The following is a 20,806-nucleotide window of genomic DNA, read 5'->3' as shown; positions in this document are numbered from 1 at the left end:
CACATTTCAACATGACAAATGGGCATGGTTACAATGGAAAGGTGGAAATATAAGAATGACATCCTTGATACCAATTTCAAAATGACACTGTCACAGTAATCTATAAGCAAGCATTCTCGAGCTTTCCACAAATGATTTTTTCTTTAGGACACTAGGTGAGTGGTAAGGTATAATTGTGCATTTCTTACTGATACAAACTCCGATTCAGAGTGCCACAAATATACGATGTGTCAAACTTTCATAGGCAGTCACATGACACACGGAATCAGTTCTCTTCCATCGTCTCCCACTATCCAGAGAAGACGTGTTCACTCCCGTCGCCCTCTTCAGGGGTGAAAGATTGGATGGGGTGCGCCTCCATGGTCCCCACACTCATCATGGGCGAGTTGGTGGCACCCGTGGAGGCGGCGGAACCAGTGTTTACTGGACTCGTGGGTGCAGACTTCACCCCTTCCTCTCCCTGGAGTGGGGTGCTCTCCTCTGCCTCTCCAGCTGGTTCCTTGTCGCCATGGCCGTTGCTATGACTACCGGATGCCTCTGCCTCCAACTCTGGTTGCTGCTCTGGTTTCTGCTCTGGTTGGGTCGTCTCTGGTTGCTGCTTCTCAGGATTTGTCGTAGCGGCTGGGGAGGCTGGAATGGGCGGGGTTGAGGAGACGGACTGATTCCGGATGGGCGTGGAAGCATCTTTCTGTTTCTGCTTTCTTGGTGTTGATGAGGCGGAGCGTGTCCCTCGCTGCTTGGCGGGCGTGGCCTGCTTGGTCTCTTCCGTGCTGGTGGCGGTGGAGGTTGCTGTCGTGGTATTGGTGCTGGCATTGACGGAGTGCGCCCTCACTGGCATCTTCTTGTTAGACTGCGTCCCCGGCAGTCCAGCTTCATCTTGGCTGGTTGGCATCGTCTCTTCTGATGCTGATCTGTATCTGAGAAACACAGGAGGGATTAATCACCATCATCACTACCATGGCTACCGTCATCATTATCACTATCATGATGGATTTATATCACCATTTAGACTGAGAGCAAGACTATAATCACTAGCAATACTACATGAGTATTTTTAATTTACCGTCTCAAACTACTAAGCTGTCCAAGATGCACTAAGAACTTATCTACAAACCTCTAAAAAAGATGACATCTCTTTCTCATTCCCATACAACACTTTTCATACCCATGAAGAATATTAGTACATTTTTCAAACAGAATGAAAAAAATAAAAGTACCCATTTATTCACAAATTAACTACTATTAAATAGGTAACATCTTTGAGGGAAGGTAAACATCAGTAAAATGTACGACTGTCACCTTAAAATATCAATATCCACAACACCTGTTGCTCTCAACCTACGCTAGCCTGCAGCAGTATTTGGAAGATTGTTTCAAACGTAAACACACCTCGGCTTTCAAAGGACTCCACTTGTGTTACATGCTCTGAAAGCGTCACGTATGAGGCTAATTGAGACAACACACTTCCATGTGAAAACAGAAATCCAACTGAGCCCAGCTTTAGTCTATTTTTTGACCAAATGATCTACGACTTATTGTCTCTTGAACTTTCTGTGTATATCAGCCTGAGGAGCCATGTCTTGAGGTTGACACACTGTCAAATTGGCTGTGACTGGGGTGGAACTGGTCTATACATTGTCAGAGAGATCAGGGGGGCATTTCATGAAGGCACTTGTCGGATAAAATATCTGACAAGTCAATTATATCCGACAAGTTTTTAGAAATTCTTTAGTCTGATTGGCTGATTTCTCTGAACTTGTCGGATATAATTGACTTGTCGGACATTTTATCCGACAAGTTCCTTCATGAAATGCCCCCCAGGTGCTGAGATATTTCTCAGTGATAATATTTTCATGACAATTGCTTGCACTCCACAAAAATGATCTTGCAGGTAAAGAATGTACAGGATACATCCTACATGATGCTTAGTGGGATTGTACAGATTTGTTTGACACCGAACTTCAGGTTTCTAACATCTTTTTTTTTTTTTATGAGAAACCTCTTATGAAATATGAAAGAGCATGTAATTCCAAGAGGAATTCAACGTTTATTTCATGAAAATTGGTTTTGAAATGGCTGAGATATCCCAAACAAAGCAATCCTAATAAAAGGTGGGACCCACCTTTCATTACGATCGCTCTGTTTTTGGATGTGTCAGCCATTCCAATACCAATTTTCATCAAATAAACTTTGAATTTCTTCTAGAATGGTATGCTCAGTGCTATTTCATAAAGTGGTTTCTTGGTATCTTGCAAAAAGATAAAAGCTCAATCCTCATCTCCACCAATACTATACCATCCTTTAACATTCATGACATTTAGGAACATGTTTTTCCACAACCTCACCTGTATCCATTCTCCATGAACGATTCATCATCGTCATCGTACTCCTCATCGTCTTCATCCTCGTCTTCATCATCATCATCCTCATCGCTGTCTGAGTCGGGGGCGACAAACTGCACTCTCAGCACTATCTCACCATCCTGCGGATAAGGAACAACAAATTGAGGTCCCAAATAAATTCATGTTGTCGTGGCAACTGATCTGCCTCCCATTCCAACATAACAGTACAATGAATTCCACTCATTCTTTCAAACACACTTGGCCCATTGTGTTCATTTAATTGTCCATTGACCCTCTTCCAAGTATGGACTAAGTATGATATGTCATCCCCATATCCACAAGTAGTTTATCATATCATGTGACTAGTTCAGAACCACCATGTTAAATGCCTCATACATACTACTTCAAGAATTGAACGTCTTTTGCTATGAGGTTTGTAAAGACTAAGTGAGCCCTTCTCAAAACAATATAAATTTAACTGAACGAAGGTGGTATTGCACTTGTGACATATACTGCATATAGTCATCTAATTAAGCATTTCCAAATCAATATGACAATCATTAAATGCAAATACCTAAGTTTAGACACACGAACAACAAAATGCTATAAAAGTGGAAATTTTCGCCTTGTTGAAATTTTCACACATTTTGTACAACCAGAAACTAGCGCCAAAACAAAGGCACATGAACATTTTTGCTTGCTACATGTTTCAGAAGCTAATGTCTTATTTGATTCCACAGATTAAAAAAACATGAGAAACTCATCTTAACCAGCTGAGCGTGAAAAATTGCTCATGCAAAAATATCTAGTTTTACAGTACCTGTCAATTATTTCATTTCACAATACACTTTGTCTGCACATCAAATTTGCAAACATTCCAATTCTACAAGTTGCACTTTCCATATTGTGCTCACATCATCAAAATGTAAACACTGAATCCTTTACTAAGCAACATAATCTTAGCGCTATTGGGCTCACAGATTCCATTACATCGTTCTAAAACATTGTCAATAACTGCCACGTACAATGTAGTATCAGATATCAACATCAAAACTGGCTGCATTGTGTTGACTGTTTTTGCAAGGCAATAATCATGTACTCAAGTTTGGCCTTCAACACCCAACACACCTAATGTTTACATTATTGAGCCAATTATTCCATTATTAAATTTCTCTCCGATCAGCGATATATTCAACAGGCTCAGCTGAATGGCATTTATGCTTTTCAAGTTGCCTGAATGCATTTTGACATGAGAGTCCAAACAAACATGCAGGACTAGAGTGACACTAAGCCAAACTATATGGAAATAACTTGGCTAAAAACAATCTCTCTTTCACCCTTTTGGCTTTGGGGTATGAAATTTAATCATCTCATGCTTAACATGTGTCACAAAAATAAACGTGTGACCATGTGCACTGAACACATGATAACAGCACATGCAAAACAGAACACTTAAGTATTTAGCATTCACTCTCACACACACACACACACACACACACACATACACAGTACGCACACACACACACACACACACACACACACACACACACAGCATGCAGACGTTATGAGGCGATAGATGTTCTATCCATCAATGGTGGCAGTAGAAAACAAATATCTGCCTCTCTGAGAGGTAATTGGGTCTTACATGCATTAAAGGGACACATCATCATTAGCAAAATCCTTCCAAACTATGAAAACAAACATCTGTACATCATTTGTGGCACACACACACACACACAAAGGTAGGTCAGGTATGTGACCATTCCACTTTTCTGCTAAACCGTTGAGGACGGGTCCTGAATATACTCAGGCAGGTGTCTATGGGAAATGCATGTAGTAGCAAAATAAAACCGCCCTCAACAGGTCAAAATATTGTAATTGACAACATTTGGAATGTCTTTTTATTTCTTCTCCATGTTCATAATGTCCCTGAAAGAATGGTCATGTAAACTTGTTCACATCTAATATTCATTTGCAAAACTACTGGTATGCCCTGAACTTATCATTTGGATTAAGGTGTTATTTCAATTTTACAATTCAGTTGTAATCCAAGTATCCATTTCCCATTTATCACTTATCCCTAGCTCACCACCCTTAGCCATTAGACGGGACCTCTGGATGATTTGAATAAGACTTTTGCATTTGAACACCTCAAAATCGGTTATAATGGGAAGAGAGTTTCACAATTTATAGTGACTGGGATGAGGAACAAGAATGTTTTCAAAATTAAATCACATTGAGCACGGATGATGGCATAGTAATTTCACATAAGAATGCGTGATTGGGTGCTCAAGGAAGCAGAACACAAGAAGAAATCAAGCATAATTTCTACACAGGTGAACTTGTTTTAAAGAGCAAATTGTATTGTAATGGAATTACATTGCTACAGTATTGGAATGTGTGAGCCTCATCATCATTATCGTCATCATCATCACCATCATCATCATCATCATCAACATCATCATCATCATCATCATCATCACCATCATCATCATCACCATCATCACCATCATCACCATCATCACCACAGCATCATCCTTATTCAGCATATCATGTTTTGGGTTTTTCAGAGTTTTGGTTTATCTGCTCAAGGACTACAATAGTATCTACAAAACTGTACATGGCACCATTGATTTATGTACTACCTGGTCACCGATTCATAAAACTTGTTATCAGTGACAACTGCCACATTTCTACGACAAATTTGCTCTCAGCCAATCAGATAAAAGGATTTCAGTAGCTTGTGACAACTATCATAACTTGTCACTGATAACAGTTTTATGAAACGGGGCCCTGATGTTCAATGATACACACTGTCTGGAATGCCCCTTTAATTGCAAACATCATTTATTATACATTAACTTGTATGTGTAAATGCAGGATGCAAAGATAGAGGGGGGGGGGGAAGAGAGAGAGAGAGAAAAAAAAAACCCCAGACTGCCAGCTGTCACAGCATTGTGCACACAAAATGCATCTGTTGTACAGCTTTCAAATACCACTATTCTTCCACATCAGGACTGACTTACACCTGTCTGACTGGCATGAGACATTTCAGAGTAATTAGTTAATTGGTAATTGGCCAATTAGAATGACGAGATCACAATTTGCCTACGTGTGCTCATCACGGACATCAGAATTCATAAGCGAAAAAAACCCTTAATTTGCATATAATATGAGTCTCATGCACCATTTGACATTAATTCAGTTGTTTAGCCATGATGCCTGTACACAGCTAGAAATAAAAATGGACACGAGTTTTGGCTTTCTCTTTCCAGCTCTTAACTCTTTATGTGCCATGTTCGCACATCCCACTCAGTCGACGGCGTGCCAACTTCGCATATTCCGCTCAAACGCACTAATCCGCTTAAACTGATCGATAAATCGCCTAATCCGGTGGTACAATGAAAGCTTTTCTCGCACTTTTGTTCCTTTTACATACAGCTTGCATTCTCTGTGGTGATTGACTATCAAGCGGTGTTCCCAACTAAATTAGTGTGTCAATTCTAGGTTTCTCTCACGGTTTCATGTGCAAAAGTCATGCCTTTACAGTAATGTAGCAACTGGTCATTAAAAAAAATAAATAGAAGTAGATTTGTCATACAATTTCTATCAAAGCAAAGCTTGGCATTCCTCTTCAACTTTGCTCACTATTATGTCTAGCTTAACAGAATATTGTAGAAGTTATATAGATTGGAAAAACAGAATTCTTTCTCAAAGCATGACGACCATCGTGTCTCAGAATAATGTGGCACACAGGGGTTTTCCACTATGGCACATAAAGAGTTAACCCATTGAGGACTGACTGATTTTGCTACAACACACATTTCCCATAGACACCTGCCCGAGTATACTCGGGACTGGTCCTTCAATGGGTTAATATGTCTACCAGTAGATAGGTCTACCAGTACATTGCAGGAGAAACAGTAGACCCTTCCCCCTTCCCTTCCCAATCTTCACATACAGGCCATGAGTTGAATGCGTGAAGAGTGTTACCTGTACACATTTGTAGTTACCCTGGAGCTTATTCTGATCCATGGTTTATATTCTGATCTACAAAAACACAAGGGAGTCTCTAGCAGGATTCAGAGGGGAAATACTAGAACCCCTATTCACCCCATCCTCTCCACTATTTCAGCACAAATTCCAAGAACATTCAAAACTATAAATAATTACCATATCATGGCTTTGCTACAGGAGATAACTATTATATTTTTTTAAAACTAATTTCACAGGAGAGTGCTTCAAGATCCAACAGTTTTTCAAAAATCCTGACAGCAAGGTCATTTTATTTTTTTTTTTCACTCCAGATGGAGGCAGTTTGATGCTAAATGGTTGATTTCTCTCTAGTAAATGTCATTATATTATGTTATGATATCACAAATAATCTTGACAATTCAGTGGAGCAAAATGCATGTGACAATTTAGAAGGAGCTGGTTCTGGTCAACTAGCCACATACAGGGAAATCAGCACCCCTGAGTTGACTGCATGAATGATCAGGAGCATTGATCAAATGACTTTTGCCATCAGGAAGTAATTTGCGCCTGGGCCTACGCATCCTATTGTATTACCCACATCACCACTCTTCTACATTAAGGCTTTATACCATGATTTCTAGTGTCATTTACAGCATATCACGGTAGCTACCAAGCATTACAGAACTGAGAAATACATGTGGGTTGCAGTTTTACACCATTCAAGACATTCAACGCCAGCTAGTACAATCTTTCACATACAGGAAAAGCTTTTTGCCATAGATTGCAAATTCTTGTAGGTTTAAAAATTTTGCTACATATGATACCTTGTATGTGAGTAGGCCCTTTACATATTTCTCTACTAAAGCTACTGACTTCTAGGTTCGTGATTGGTTAAAGTAGCAACATGTGGCCTTCACTGTTTTCACTGAATTGTACCATCATGCATCGAAAGCAAGAATTTTTGCACAGGGAGTCAATGTTACAAATGTTCTTCATTTAATGTAGCATGTCCCTCTTCAAACACTATTCTATATCATGCTGTACTGCACATACATACACGTAATTAGGCCTCTCCCAATCCTATTTCACTTTGGCCTTGAGGTTGATGATATAAAACTGCATTTGAGCAAATTATGCATTCGTCATTCATACTCTCTGGCAGATTGTACTTGAGATAATGAACTATTCATACAATACGGAGATCTAGCAATTTTGTACATGTTATACATTGTCGCTGTATTATGCATTATGATGTTGCCAGTTTTCCTGTATGTGGTAGACAATAAATTTCTGGACTTTGGTGGACTTTACTGACCACCTCTCTCAGTGCTGACCTGTTGTGAGAGGATGTCCACTGCGTCCGCATGCTTCATGTCCAGTAGGCTGACCCCGTTGACCGACAGGATTGCGTCACCAACGTACAGGTGTTCGCAGCGGTCAGCGGGCAGGTTGGCGTGGATTTCAGATATCAGGATCGGCACGCCATGCTCCTTACCACCCTGATGGAAGAATAATGGGGTGATGATTGGAATACCACTTCTTACTACACAAGCAGTACACAATCAGTTGATATGATCATGATGCCGATACATTGTAATAATATAATGACTTGATTTGATTCTGATTTTAGTTCAAATCTGCACACAGGAAATTTGCACACAATGCCATCTGTTCATAAAAGATGATTTAATACATCAAGGTTGGTGTGGCAAATGCAACATGTAAAATCCCAGCATGCCCTCAGCTCATCAAGATACATCTATAAACATCTGTAGCACAGGTTGACGATGCATTCATGGAAAAATTCTGAACAGTCCATATCAAATACATTTTTCTCATGTTTTTTTTTTCCATCCATTTCTTGAATTAGATTGAAGGTGAAAGGTCAATCAAATCTTATCCATAAAGGATACAGGAAGTAATCCATCTCTTCTTTGAGAGAAAAAAAAAGTAATGATGGCATATCAAGAGTAAATTTCAAATGTCCTCTGGGTCAAAAGACCATGATTGAAAATCTTCATTTTATACTGCAGTGACACCGCAGCATGGCATTTAATTTGATTTTTGGCGTGGCAGACACCCCCGGGCCGACACGAGTCGTTTCTCGCCCCTCACCGTGATGGACATGCCTAGTCCTTCCTCTGGCTCCTTCACCAGCGTCACTGTTCGGATGTCACCCACTCCTCTACTGTTAATCGCTGCCTCCTGTATGGATCATACAGCAAACAGAGAAACACATAGCATGATTCAACCACACCTTTCACAGAAACATCCTCTTTATAGAGAGTGCTCAGAGTAATATGTCTGGTGGCTGACTCTTCACCCTTCTGTATTCCACACGTTTCTTCATATACTCTACAAGCCATACATTTTGTGATGTTTAACTGACATTTTGTGGAATTAACTCATGAAAATATTGCCTCCCTTGAAGGAAATTAAACATGCAATGCAGAAAATTACAAACATTTCCCTAGAACAGGAATAATACCGGTACTCTTATTTTGTTGCCAAGCTTCTCTCTGGCAAATTCAACCTCTCACAAAATTGCATTACAAGGCCTGATTTGTGACATATCCTACCAGAATATCATATGACATAACAATTATGTCACTGGGGTGACAAGACCTTGTATCTCAAATTTTGGTGAAAATGACTTTTTTTGAGTAATGGTCAGATAATCATTTATGATGTCTTGTCGAAATCCTAGCTGTCTTACCCCCAATATGAAGCCACCACGATATGTCAAAGGAAAGGCTATCCCATTTGCGATAGTGCTTTGGCTGCCATGTTTTTTTGCTCTCCTGAACATTTGACATTTTGTAGATACAAGATCTTGTCGCCGCAGCAACGATATGTAATTTTCAAAAATTTATTCCATCAAGACTTGACAAACAGATCAAGAAATATTTTCTCATGTGATGTTACATATTTGTAATCATCTCCTGAGCAAATCCATTGGAAGATACTGTACGTCAAATTTTGCTATAATGGGCAAGCCTTGGGCAAGCCTCTGACAAGTTTTTTTAGGCTGTTGTGGTTAAACCATTGTCGTGGATGTATGCATGTGATTTGAATGCATTGTGGAAGAGGTTTATTTATAACATCATTTGGTGAGATGTATAGAGTAAGCTCATGTTCACTGGTTCGCACAGCGATTGCACACTGGCTTGACAACTGTTGAGTGCAATGAACAATAGATTGTACAAAATGGGAAATGGATTATAATACTTAATACAGTTTACATTTCTTTGTTCATTTCCACGTTAAACATCAAAAACAGTGGAAGGGTAATAAACACAAAGACTCACGTGGCCTTCTGGTTGTGGCATTCGTCTACGAGATGCCCGGCGCCCTCTACAAGCCCTGATGACAGTCTTGTGTCGGTGGAGGTGGATCTCAGCCTCCAGCTGGTTCCACAGCTTGTCATGTTCTGGGCCACGAAGGTCACGACCCAAGAGCTGAATTTGTTGTATCCTGCACATGAGAAGACAAAACAAGCACACAAACAACAAGAATATTAGCACCATATAATACACATGCAGGCAACAGATTTTCCACATCACATCAAACTCTGTTAAAAGAAAGAGATTATTACGCAGAGGGGTGAACATTGAGGTAAGAATTTTGCTCAATTTGTCACCCTCTTTTTCTGAGATGTAGAGTAATGTAAAGATGTAGATCAGCAGTTATGAGCTTACAAATCTAATTTGTATGGAGGGAGACAAATTAAAGAAAACTCATACCTCATTAATTCTGTTGTTTGCCTGAGGCTTGCCTAACATTGCACAAAAAGAGTATCATCAGTCTTGGAGCAAGCAGACAACTGTTGCTTGTGTGTATATTTCTCTCAAAATTAACTAATTTGTAAATGCATGTTTAATAAAGGTGTAACACTATGCATTTAGTGTGGTACAGTACTTGCTGTTTTTGAATGTCTGTTAACCCGTAAGGACGAGGACGAGGACGAGGACGAGGACGAGTCCCGAGTATACTCGGGCAGGTGTCCATGGGAAATGCGTGTTGTAGCAAAATCAAACCGTCCTCAACGGGTTAAAGCCTTTTATATTTTCTCTCTCCTATATGTCTAAGTCTGCAATCTCACTACTAATCCCCGACCATCTGAATATTTCTTCTAAACCTAGCTCCTCTTTCATTTCAAAGTGAAATGTCATGAATGATCTTCATCTACCAGTATCAGCCTCACTTGGTTACAATCTTCACGTACATGTATCTGTATATTCTCTTCTGATGCCACAACACTTTCTTCTTCCTTTTTCTTTTTTTTTTTTTGGGGGGGGGGGGGGGGCGAGGTTTAGAACGGGTCTAGAAAATTCTGCAATCTTGTTGGTAGAGCGCCGTGCATCAATTCATACTGGCAACATCTTTGATATTAAATAATCTTTGTGCTCACTGACGATAGTCTCTGTAAACATGTCATAGCCCACAAACGTACCAAGAGTTTGCACACATGAAGCAAGAGATGGCTAGCCATGCATCCAGTAACATTAGCAAATAGCAAGACTTTGGACTATTTGGAATTGTTCACACACCTAGCAAGCATTCGCACACTTAGTAAGACATGGCTAACCATGCATCCAGTAAATTTACTGTGCATCCAGTAATTACTGATGCACAGTTAGGCAGGCATCCAGTAGATTTTCCACATGATTGAAAAAAAAAAATCTGGCAAAAAATTGGCACCCATTCTATGAAACAGATAATATACGTGTACCAGTCTTTCGAGCTCCAGTAGGACTAGTGTGCACGTGGCAACTATGGAAATTACTCTAAATCCTCTCGGTTGCACATTGTGGGTTAAACAATTTTCCATACCCGGTAGTCACCTGATGCACGCGATTCACATTAAGACCTGTGCATCATCTGTTTTATAGAATGGTGGACCTGTGCATCATCTGTTTTATAGAATGGTGGACCTGTGCATCATCTGTTTTATAGAATGGTGGACCTGTTCATCATCTGTTCTAGAGAGTGGTGGACCTGTGCATCATTTGCATACTGTCAAGCATCCCCAAGCAAACCTCTTATCAGGCAGTTATGCAGAATGTTCATCTTCTTCCTTCATAATCTCATCTCCCCTCCCCCTTTCTCTTCCTTCCCCAGGCTACAGCCAGGGTCTTTGATCTGTTTTAGCTTCAGACTCTGAGGAAGAGCATTGCGAATTCTCTATCTGTAATTCTGTCAAACACACAATTTCAGCATGCATATAACTTTCACCAATTTCGCAAGGAGCTAAGATTCTCAAAAAGCGAAAGGCACGTAAAAGGTTTTGTCTACACAATGTCGTGATGCCAGAGGCAATTTGCCAAAGTTTCATGTCACAAAATAAAAGCAGATGTAAGCTCCAAGTTACAAAAGTCAACGATAATCTTGACACAGCTGGCTCTATCCTCACATTCAAAACTATTGGTATTTGATTTAAAATAGCTTTTTGTCAAATTTGAGTGCCCTTTGCAAGATTTGAGGGCCTATTGGCACAGAAATACCAGTGTTGTACACACTGTCCAAAGTTTGTGGCACAGATAGGGTTAAAGGCATAATTTACCATTTGCAGATGAAACAAAAACCCAGCATTAGTGCTTTAAAATAGTTCCAAAATGTGAGTTTGGGATAGAAACAACCACTGTAAAAATTTGAATCCGTATAATCAACACTAAATATGAACAACGATTATAATAAAAATGTTGCCAGACTAAACCACACTATACCACAACGGTCCTGCACTGTACACATCCAGAAACCGTCTACATTAATGGTTTAATGAGAAAAATACTGATTTTTATATGTATATCACCTTATATTTTAGGTTTTATTGCAAAAAATTTTATATGGCAGCATGTTTTGTGATACAACAGACCTACACATATGCATCAAATGTGATATCTTGAACATTTTTAAAATCACTGTTCCCAAAGGTAAACAGGACCTTTATTAAGACAAAAAGGATCTTTCTATGACCCTGTTTACAGTGTGGGGCTGGGCCGCGGCTCAGCCGCGGCCGAGCCCGCCTTCATTTCAGTGTAAACGCGTAAAAGGCCAAATGCGGGGCCAAAATTGGCCGCGCATTTGGCCACGCTCTAGAGGTGGTCTCGGCCACGGCCGAGCCGCGGCTGAGCCCGGCCTTTTCTCAGTGTAAACGCAAACTGGGCCAAATGCGCGGCCAAATTTAGTCTGGCTTCCAGACCCTCTGACCGTACTACTTTGCTATTTAGGATATTAACGCCCTCAACGTCGAAAACTAGTATAGTTTAAGGTGGTTTTGTCCTGCAAAGGATTTTTCCTTCGGCAAAGGGTCTGGAAACCAGACTATACCAAATTGCGTTTGTTACAAGCAGAGCGCCACGACGACAAAATATTGAAAGGTTTGAATTAAAAGCCCGGGCCAAGCCTGGCAGAGTAAACGGACAAAAATTGCGGGGCTCGGCCCCGCAATTGAGGCCGGGCTCGGCAGTGCGGCTTGCCGCGGCTCGGCCGCGGCTCGGCCCAGCCCCGCACTGTAAACGGGGTCTAAGATGCAAGGGTAACACTAGCTGAGGACACAAGACATAAGAGTCTTAAGTACGGTGTATGCCCTTTGCTTCTCATGTGTAACAGATACAAGATCGAACATTCTCTAAAGATGAGGAGAATGCATTAACACCATTTTTACCCCTATGGCTTTCCTTCTGCTAAAAAAAAAATAAAAAATAAAAAATAATAAAATTGAGGACTATGCTTCATCGTATGTGGGGTCTGGCAAAATAAGGATTTGACAGGAAAAAAACAACAACATTGATTGTTTCTTTATCATTGTTTGAATGCAATAGAAAATGGACGTCCTCTTGGGAAAGTGGTCATGCACTGTGCTCGTATTTTGTGGTGTTTTGTTGCCGAACAAACACCCACAGTAGACAAAGCTGAGCAAGTTACGCTGGCATTCTCAAATATTCATGAATGTCAGAAGTCTACAGCTTGGGGTCTGTTTGGAAAGGGAATGTGTGACTAGGGAAGGATAGAAGAACTTGGGAATTTATGCAGATGGCGTAATTTAAGACAAAACCGTAGATGTAAAGCTAGAATCTGAAGTGGAGCACCCTAACCCTACTTGTAATGTGGACAGAATATTGTGTGGTAATGGGCATCGCTCTAAAAGCATCGGTTTTAGAGGAGTGGAGAGAAAAACTTCCCATTTCCACGACCAAACTGTGTTTGGCATGGAAGCTAACCTTGCATGACCCGAAAGCACTGAGACGAGGAATAGGAGGCTGCAATAACAAGGCCTCCTCCACGAGAAGGAATCGTAATGAGGCTTTAGTTGGGAATCCAGATTCTGCATGGGTGGAGTATATAGAAAGAAGGGGGTAAAAAAGAAACCTCCCGGCATTACGCCATGCTTTCATGGTACAAAGATTTGTTATTTCAGATGTACCCTTTTCCTTCTCTTTAAGACAGATGTAAACAGGAGAAATTCTCCAACTACAGGGTACATTTGCTTTCAGGCACTTTAGAAGGATAGTAAGATCTTAGCATTTCAAGAAGCTCATGTAACGTGACAGAAGATATACTTAAAAGTTTGTGATATGAATAGCTGCATTTTGTTGTTCTTGTTGTTTAAGGTATAGAGGATTCTGGAATTCTGAGGACTGGTACTGTATGCTCCATTTCAGTACTTAAAACATTCATGTACATTATACCAATGCTGCACACTGGCACTGGTCCGATCGTCCCTGAAAAATCACTGTCGGGCCAGTAACTTTTTCAGGAATGGACCAGTAAAAAATGGGAAAACTGGGTACCTACTGGTCTGAAAGACGGGTCAAACCAGTAGAAAAAATGGGTTAGTGTGCAGCCCTGAATTTATACCACACTATGGTCATCTCAGTGGTTTATTTAGTAATTAAAAAAAAAAAAAGAATCAGAAATGAATGAAAATTGCATTGTCCTTTATAGCAAGTGGTGGTCGTGTTTGGCTCAGTCTTCAAGGGAATTCTTCTTGTCTTGCAGAGATAAAAAGGTTTCAACTGAGACATACTAAGAGTACTAGGAGCAGCTGTAGCTTTAACCATGTGTGACTAGAATATGCAGAAAAATACTAAATTATTGTTTTTTCACATGTCAGGCAATCTCTAAACAATGTCTTATCAAGTAATACATTCACATACTGACTCTTCAAACTGGATTTCTTGCAACTTTTGTGTTGTTTGGAGTGATTGAAGACAACCATATCGGTGAAAAAAAGAAAACAAGCAAAGAATCGCAGTGATGCATCACTGCATGGTGTGTGCTTTATTCGCTCAAAAAGAATGCCCTGGATGTATTTATAAAGCAGCTTTAGACAGAATGCCACACAAGAATGGAGGCTGCAAAAATTGTCCATTGGCTTTAAAAATGTACACTACTTTGTCATAGGGCAGAACCGACACATTCGTTTGTGGGCAAACCAGTGTAGATCTATCGCCTACTGATTTTGAGTTGCCGTCTCGCCTACTGACCAAACAGCTATTGCTTTCATGATTACTGTGAAGACTACAAATTACATCCCTAGGGACTAGTTGAGGTGAGGATTCAGCTTGTAATGTTTTGCGAGATATTTAGAAACCACTCTATGAAATGTTAAAGAGCATACAATTGTCAGGGGAATCAAAAGTTTATTTGATGAAAATCAGTTTTGAAACAAGGAATAGCAAAGAGATCCTAATAAAAGTCATGGCCTGTCAATTTCATTAGGATCGCTTTTTTGGATATCTCAGCCATTTTAAGGCCAATTTTCATCAAATAAACGTTGAATCCTTTTTAAAATTACATTCTCTTTCATATTTCAAAAGAGGTTTCTCATTATCTCACCAAAAATGTTATAAACCTGAATCCTCACCTCAACCAGTACTGTACAGTCCCTTTAAACCTAGAATCCCAACATTGCTCTCCTGCACTTCCTACATACATGTACATGTCATCTTGTGGCATAGCTTTACACATCTAAGACAAAGCTGGAGGATGCAAGCACACCCATCTATCTGGGACAGTGCACTAAGGTTCATCTACTGATTTATGCTGTCACACTGCTGGGCTGGGCTGCCCCAGATCGTGGCTTGGCCAAAGTTATCACTCACTAGTCTCTCTTCAAGGCTTCACTAACCTTTCTTTACCTATCATCTGCAGTAAAGACATTCCTACAGAAACCTGAACATGTACTTTTTAATCAACAAAAAAACTGAAGAAAAAAACCCAGCACAGAGTTATTTAAATAAAATCATTAAAAAAAGTTTTATTTTTTATTTTTCCTGTCAATGATACTGAAATCAGGCCAAGATGATGTGGAAAGATGACATACTATATAGATATTGTAGTGCAGAATAACCAAACTGCATATAATCATTTAACTTTGTGAAATACTCCAATCAGATTTGATTTGAATATAATCAAGGCTTATGCTTCCAGGATCATATTTACTTTTGCTATTTGAAGCCTCCTTAGCATTCCTTCATATTCCTTCAATTAGTCTTCTCAACATTCATCACCAGTGTGTAAGGAATCTCTCAACCCATTTGAAAGATCAGTATTCACATCAATTCCCATTAACCCGTTGAAGACTAGTCCTGGGCATACTCGGGCAGGTGTCTGTGGGAAGTAGGTATTATAGCAAACTCAGCTCTTCCTTAATGGGTTCATAAAACAAAACATCCTTTGATTCACTCGCCGTCAAATTACAGTTATACCACATTCCCCTCGCTACATCTCTACTTCCATATCATGGTTTAGAAGTCAAACCATTCAGATTGCAAAAACAAACACACATACTCAAATCAAACAAATCTCATCAGAGAATACCGCTAACACATACTGTGACTGATCAAATGTAATTTCAGAAACAAACTTGAAAATCACTAGGAGAGTGCAGACTTCTGCCAAACAGCTCATTTTCATCTATATTAAAATGTATGATTAAAATGACCCTATTTCCAAATGATAAAGAATTCTTTTTTGTGTCTCTACCATAGCTGCTTATTGCAAATGTTCAGTGCAAGTATGCGCATCTCTAATATGCACAGCTTAAATTCCCTCATTTGTTAGTTCTATTTTTCTAATGAGAAAGAATCCTACAAACAAAAAAAAATCAAAAAAATTCCTGGATCCAGGTGATCCGGATCACTACCAAAATTCATTCATCTGTTCCTGGTGTCATTATCCACTTTTCCTTTAAAAAAAGCCATTCAAACTCATCTATAACTTAAATTGGAGTTATTTTGCAAACAGACAAACAAACCAATGTGCCAACAAAAATGCACCCTCCTCAGTGGAGGTAATTAGGAAAAAAGCAACAACTACAATTTGCCTACGGACTGCAGAATTCAGACTGCAAGTTTGCTTTCAGACTAAACAAAAATCAATCAGCCGAGAAATTGTTTCTAAAAATGTTCATGAATAAGTTCTTCAGCAAGTCTGAAACCATTCAAGACAGAATACCTGCCGTGCTTTGTAGCACGAGTTGGGATGGAGGGGTGGGGGTAGGGGAGGACAGAGAAGGCGGCTTCTTTGGTCTTCATCCCAAGTAAAACTGCAAATCCACCAACAATGGATGAAAGACTCTGTTTTACTAGAATCTCTCCTACCACAACTTGCCAATCTTTTTTGTCTCCACCTGAACGAAATCTGTTTGTCCAGAGATGTTTGTTTATGCACACCAGACTTTGTCCACTCGTAAACAAAGTAAGAAGCTTGAATTCACAGAGGAGCAGGTAAACTCCCGGCCAACTATCTAGTCTGCTTTCACTTGAAGTGGAAGCTTAAAAGTCAAACTCTGCAATCTTTCCATACAATGGTGTGCATATATTGATTTAGCTTGGAGGTTGTTGGATGCATTAAAGACACCATATCGCTCATACATAGAGCTTTTCTTGCAGTATTATTGTCTATTATAGATTGAGTATTAACCTACATTACAAAGAGAATAGAACATTAATCTGACATAACACACCACATAAAATGAAATTTCAAATTCTACACGAAAGCAAAATGCAGTGAAAAATACAGTTGCACACATTCACAAAACCGACAAAAGTTTATAGTTTTTTAATGTTCTTTCACGAGCATTTTGTGTGTGTGTGGTGTCAACTGATTGAGCTATTAAACCTCAAGTTTATTTATTTATTTTTTCTATGACAGTTGAGAGTACAGTTACCTTTAAAGGGATTGTATAGTTTTGGTTGAGACCTAATTTCAGGTTTCTAACATTTCTTAGGTGAGATAAAGAGAAACCTCTTATGGTAGAGCATGTAATTCTATGGGGAATTCAACGTTTATTTGATGAAAATTGGTTTTGAAATGGTCGCGATATCCAAAAAAGAGCGATTCTAATAAATCTTTGTTTTACTTTGTTTTTGGATGTTTCAGTCATTCCAAACCTGAATTTCATCAAATAAACTTTGAATTCCTCTTAAAATGGTATGCTCTGTACTATTTTCATAAGTGTTTTCTTGGTATCTCACAAAAATTTTAAAGCCAAATTCTCATCTCTACCAATACTGTACCATCCTTTTAATCAAATATTTTCCTTCAAAAGATTTCCAACACCAATAAAGGGGTTCTTGAGGATAGTGGTGTGTTTGCAAAATAATGGTGATAAACTTACACTCCTCCATGCAGAGGCAGAACGTACTCGAAATTATGCTGCACACCACACGAACCCCTAACAACCTCACAAACTGCTATGGCCCTTTGGGGACTGGTGTGCTTCTTACTGAAGAAGTGTACACTCTGGCATTCAGCAAAATGTCACTATAAGAAAGTGGGATAGACTTCAATTCTTGCCGAGAAACTTTCCACGAAGGATACAGACCATCATAACCTTTCCATCCACGTTTTCTGGAGGAACCGGCAAGGAATTCATACACCTCCACAATCTGGGTTAATAGAAATTTCCCTCATTAGTTCATATTTGCATGTTGAACCTAGATATATCGAGGCTGGATTTTCATGCTCTGAATAATCTAAGGATTCATCTAAAGCTAATTAAATGCAATCCAATCTAGACTGGATCGTGCGGGGCTCTTTTAGTTCTTTCTCTCTTTCATCAAAATAATGTTCCTCTTCCTTCCTTTGAAGCTTGATTGGAAATGACTGAAGTCTACCGCCAGTCAACAAGCTCCATGAAAAGCACCAGATGATTCCATGTGAGAAGAAATGTCATATTGTTACAATTTACGTGTGCTGCCAAATCACCTTTTTCCATCTAAATACAGAAAGATTTACCATGTACCGAATGAAAAGTGTTGGTCCACTTTGATAGATCATGAAAAACTCATCTCAATCCTCTGTCAAGCAAGTTTTTAAAATCAGTCAAAGAAGAAATTCATTTAGTCCTTACACTAGTAATCATATGATAAAAATATAAATATCTTCACACATGCATGGAATGAATAAAACTTGCTAATTAGTTTCATTCTGAGTCAAAATGGCAAAGCAAGCAATACCTAAGTTAAAATCAAATAATAATAATATAGACATTCATAACGCGCAACATATCCACTCAAAGGTGCTAAAACAGCCATAGGCTCTCTTTTCTCTTTTGCATTGAAGGTAAAACTAGTTTCCACGCCTGCAGAATCTGTCAAATTTTTGCTCTAAAATGGACACATATGAATAAGAAATGTGTGCAATAGCAAGTACAATTTCAGTTAGAAATGACAAAAATGCAAAATATTAGCCAAAAAGGTTTACAAGCTAAAGTATTGCAATATCAGAACATATGCAATTGTGGTTTTCACATGGGGTTTACAATAAATTACAAATCGGGCCAAAGCAGTATCCAGCGATCTTCCACATGAGAGTTATTCACACTACGACATATAAAGTTGAGTTAGATTTTGAAGTGAAGATTGGATAATTTGAGGGTATTTTTCTATTCATCTCCCGTATTTTAATGTGATATTTATATCATTGGTCTGTTTTGATATTAATGTGGATTTTTATTTTTACAAGTCTATTGCATAACTTATGTGTATGAGAATGCATTACATGAGGGCTCACATGCCTACGGGCAACAGTAAAATAATTACATTTGTGAGCCCTAGCCAATGTATTGCTTCCCTGTTCATACTTAGTGTTAAACGTCAACTGTGTATGTGTTAGATCAACTGTGTCATTTCCACGTGATTGTATGTTATGTTGATTTATTGTCACTTTCATTTGGCTGAATAGATAATAATAACTATAATAATAATAATAATAACAATAACAATAATGATAACAATAATAATAATGGCAACAATGATAATAATAATGACAATGATAATAATAATAATAATAATAATAATAATAATAATAATAATAATAATGATAATAATAATAACAACATGCAGCTTGTGAGGAAATAAGATTGCTAGGGCACGATTGATAGTCACGTAGCATTTTACTTACCTACTACTGATTGGGGAAGGCATTTCAGGGATAAAAGTCCTGTACTGCAATAGAAACTACATTGTATTTCTTACTTTTGATCTCAAAATGCTCCAAAACAACTCATTATCCTGGCAAATCGCATCAGCCGGACAATTTTCTCGGTAGACCCTTTTGATTCACATTGCTAGCAAATTCCAAATGGTGGAAGATGAATTTTGAGCACCTCTGAGGACCACATTTTACTTTTTACGCAAGAAGAATATCAGTCGTTAGTGTACAGATGTATCTGACGTTGAAAGAATCGCAGCTCATGGCAGTGCATTCCTCTCAGATTACGGTATTGTCACAGGCCATGAGTCGCATTTCAACATACGTACTGTCGTACCACATTTATACTTTATCGTCTATTTATTTTGGACCGAAGCAGGTAAATCAGTGTGCAAGAAAAACATCTCCTGCTCCCAATTTGCCGATTACCTAGAATGTGCGTCAGTCGTAAGACGTATACCGTTATTCTATCTGTACTTTTGAGATCACTTAAAATCTTGGAATTGTATCTGACGTTGTTCTGGATCTGCCAGCAGTGTGCCAAAGTGGAACAACTAGCAAGATGGAATACAGCGAGAAACTCTAGAATTATCTGTCTATCGTCATCAGTACGTGTATCTGTGGTGTGCTCACTACTGTGTGTATGGTAGATAATGCTGCTTGCCTTGTTTGCGCAAATGTATTCCATCCTCTGAATACATTCATTTATGATTCACATTGTCCAGGCTGAATTTGTCAGATGAAATGATAAATTTCAGCTCTCAGCATTATCTCATTCATTGTAATCACATCCACTCCTTATCAGAGTGTCATGGCTTATTACATGCATGAAAACAGTACATTAAAGAGTCATGTATACTTGCGTCATCTGCAAACTGAAATGCCATACATAGCCTGCACATCATACATCTGTACACACACAGTGGTCTTGTGTATCAGGTAAGAAATATTTCAAATACGTATGGGTAAAGAAATTAGTGCACATTCTCTTCAATATCAAGGTGTGTATTTAATAGAAAAATGTGCAAATGAATATCTACCGTACA

The 20,806-nt window shown here is 39.0% G+C and overlaps 1 protein-coding gene across 1 annotated transcript in view; it reads right to left on the bottom strand.

Moving 5' to 3' along the window:
* Positions 1 to 289: 289 nt before the first annotated feature.
* Positions 290 to 20,806, bottom strand: part of LOC139710745 (Golgi-associated PDZ and coiled-coil motif-containing protein-like) — a 64,910-nt gene continuing 44,393 nt past the window's right edge. The window contains exons 4-8 of the mRNA XM_071622662.1: positions 9,626 to 9,791; positions 8,433 to 8,522; positions 7,652 to 7,816; positions 2,346 to 2,482; positions 290 to 917 (exon numbers count right to left, since the gene is read on the bottom strand). Coding sequence (XP_071478763.1) covers positions 290 to 917; positions 2,346 to 2,482; positions 7,652 to 7,816; positions 8,433 to 8,522; positions 9,626 to 9,791 — 1,186 coding nt within the window. The remainder of the gene's footprint in view (positions 918 to 2,345; positions 2,483 to 7,651; positions 7,817 to 8,432; positions 8,523 to 9,625; positions 9,792 to 20,806) is intronic.

This window comes from Diadema antillarum, unplaced genomic scaffold (assembly GCF_040938485.1).
Source record: "Diadema antillarum isolate AM-2024a unplaced genomic scaffold, OU_Dant_1.0 seq00001558_RagTag, whole genome shotgun sequence".
Lineage (NCBI taxonomy): Eukaryota > Metazoa > Echinodermata > Echinoidea > Diadematoida > Diadematidae > Diadema > Diadema antillarum.
Note: the sequence above shows the minus strand (reverse complement) of the source record. Positions and strands in the feature narration are given on the sequence as shown.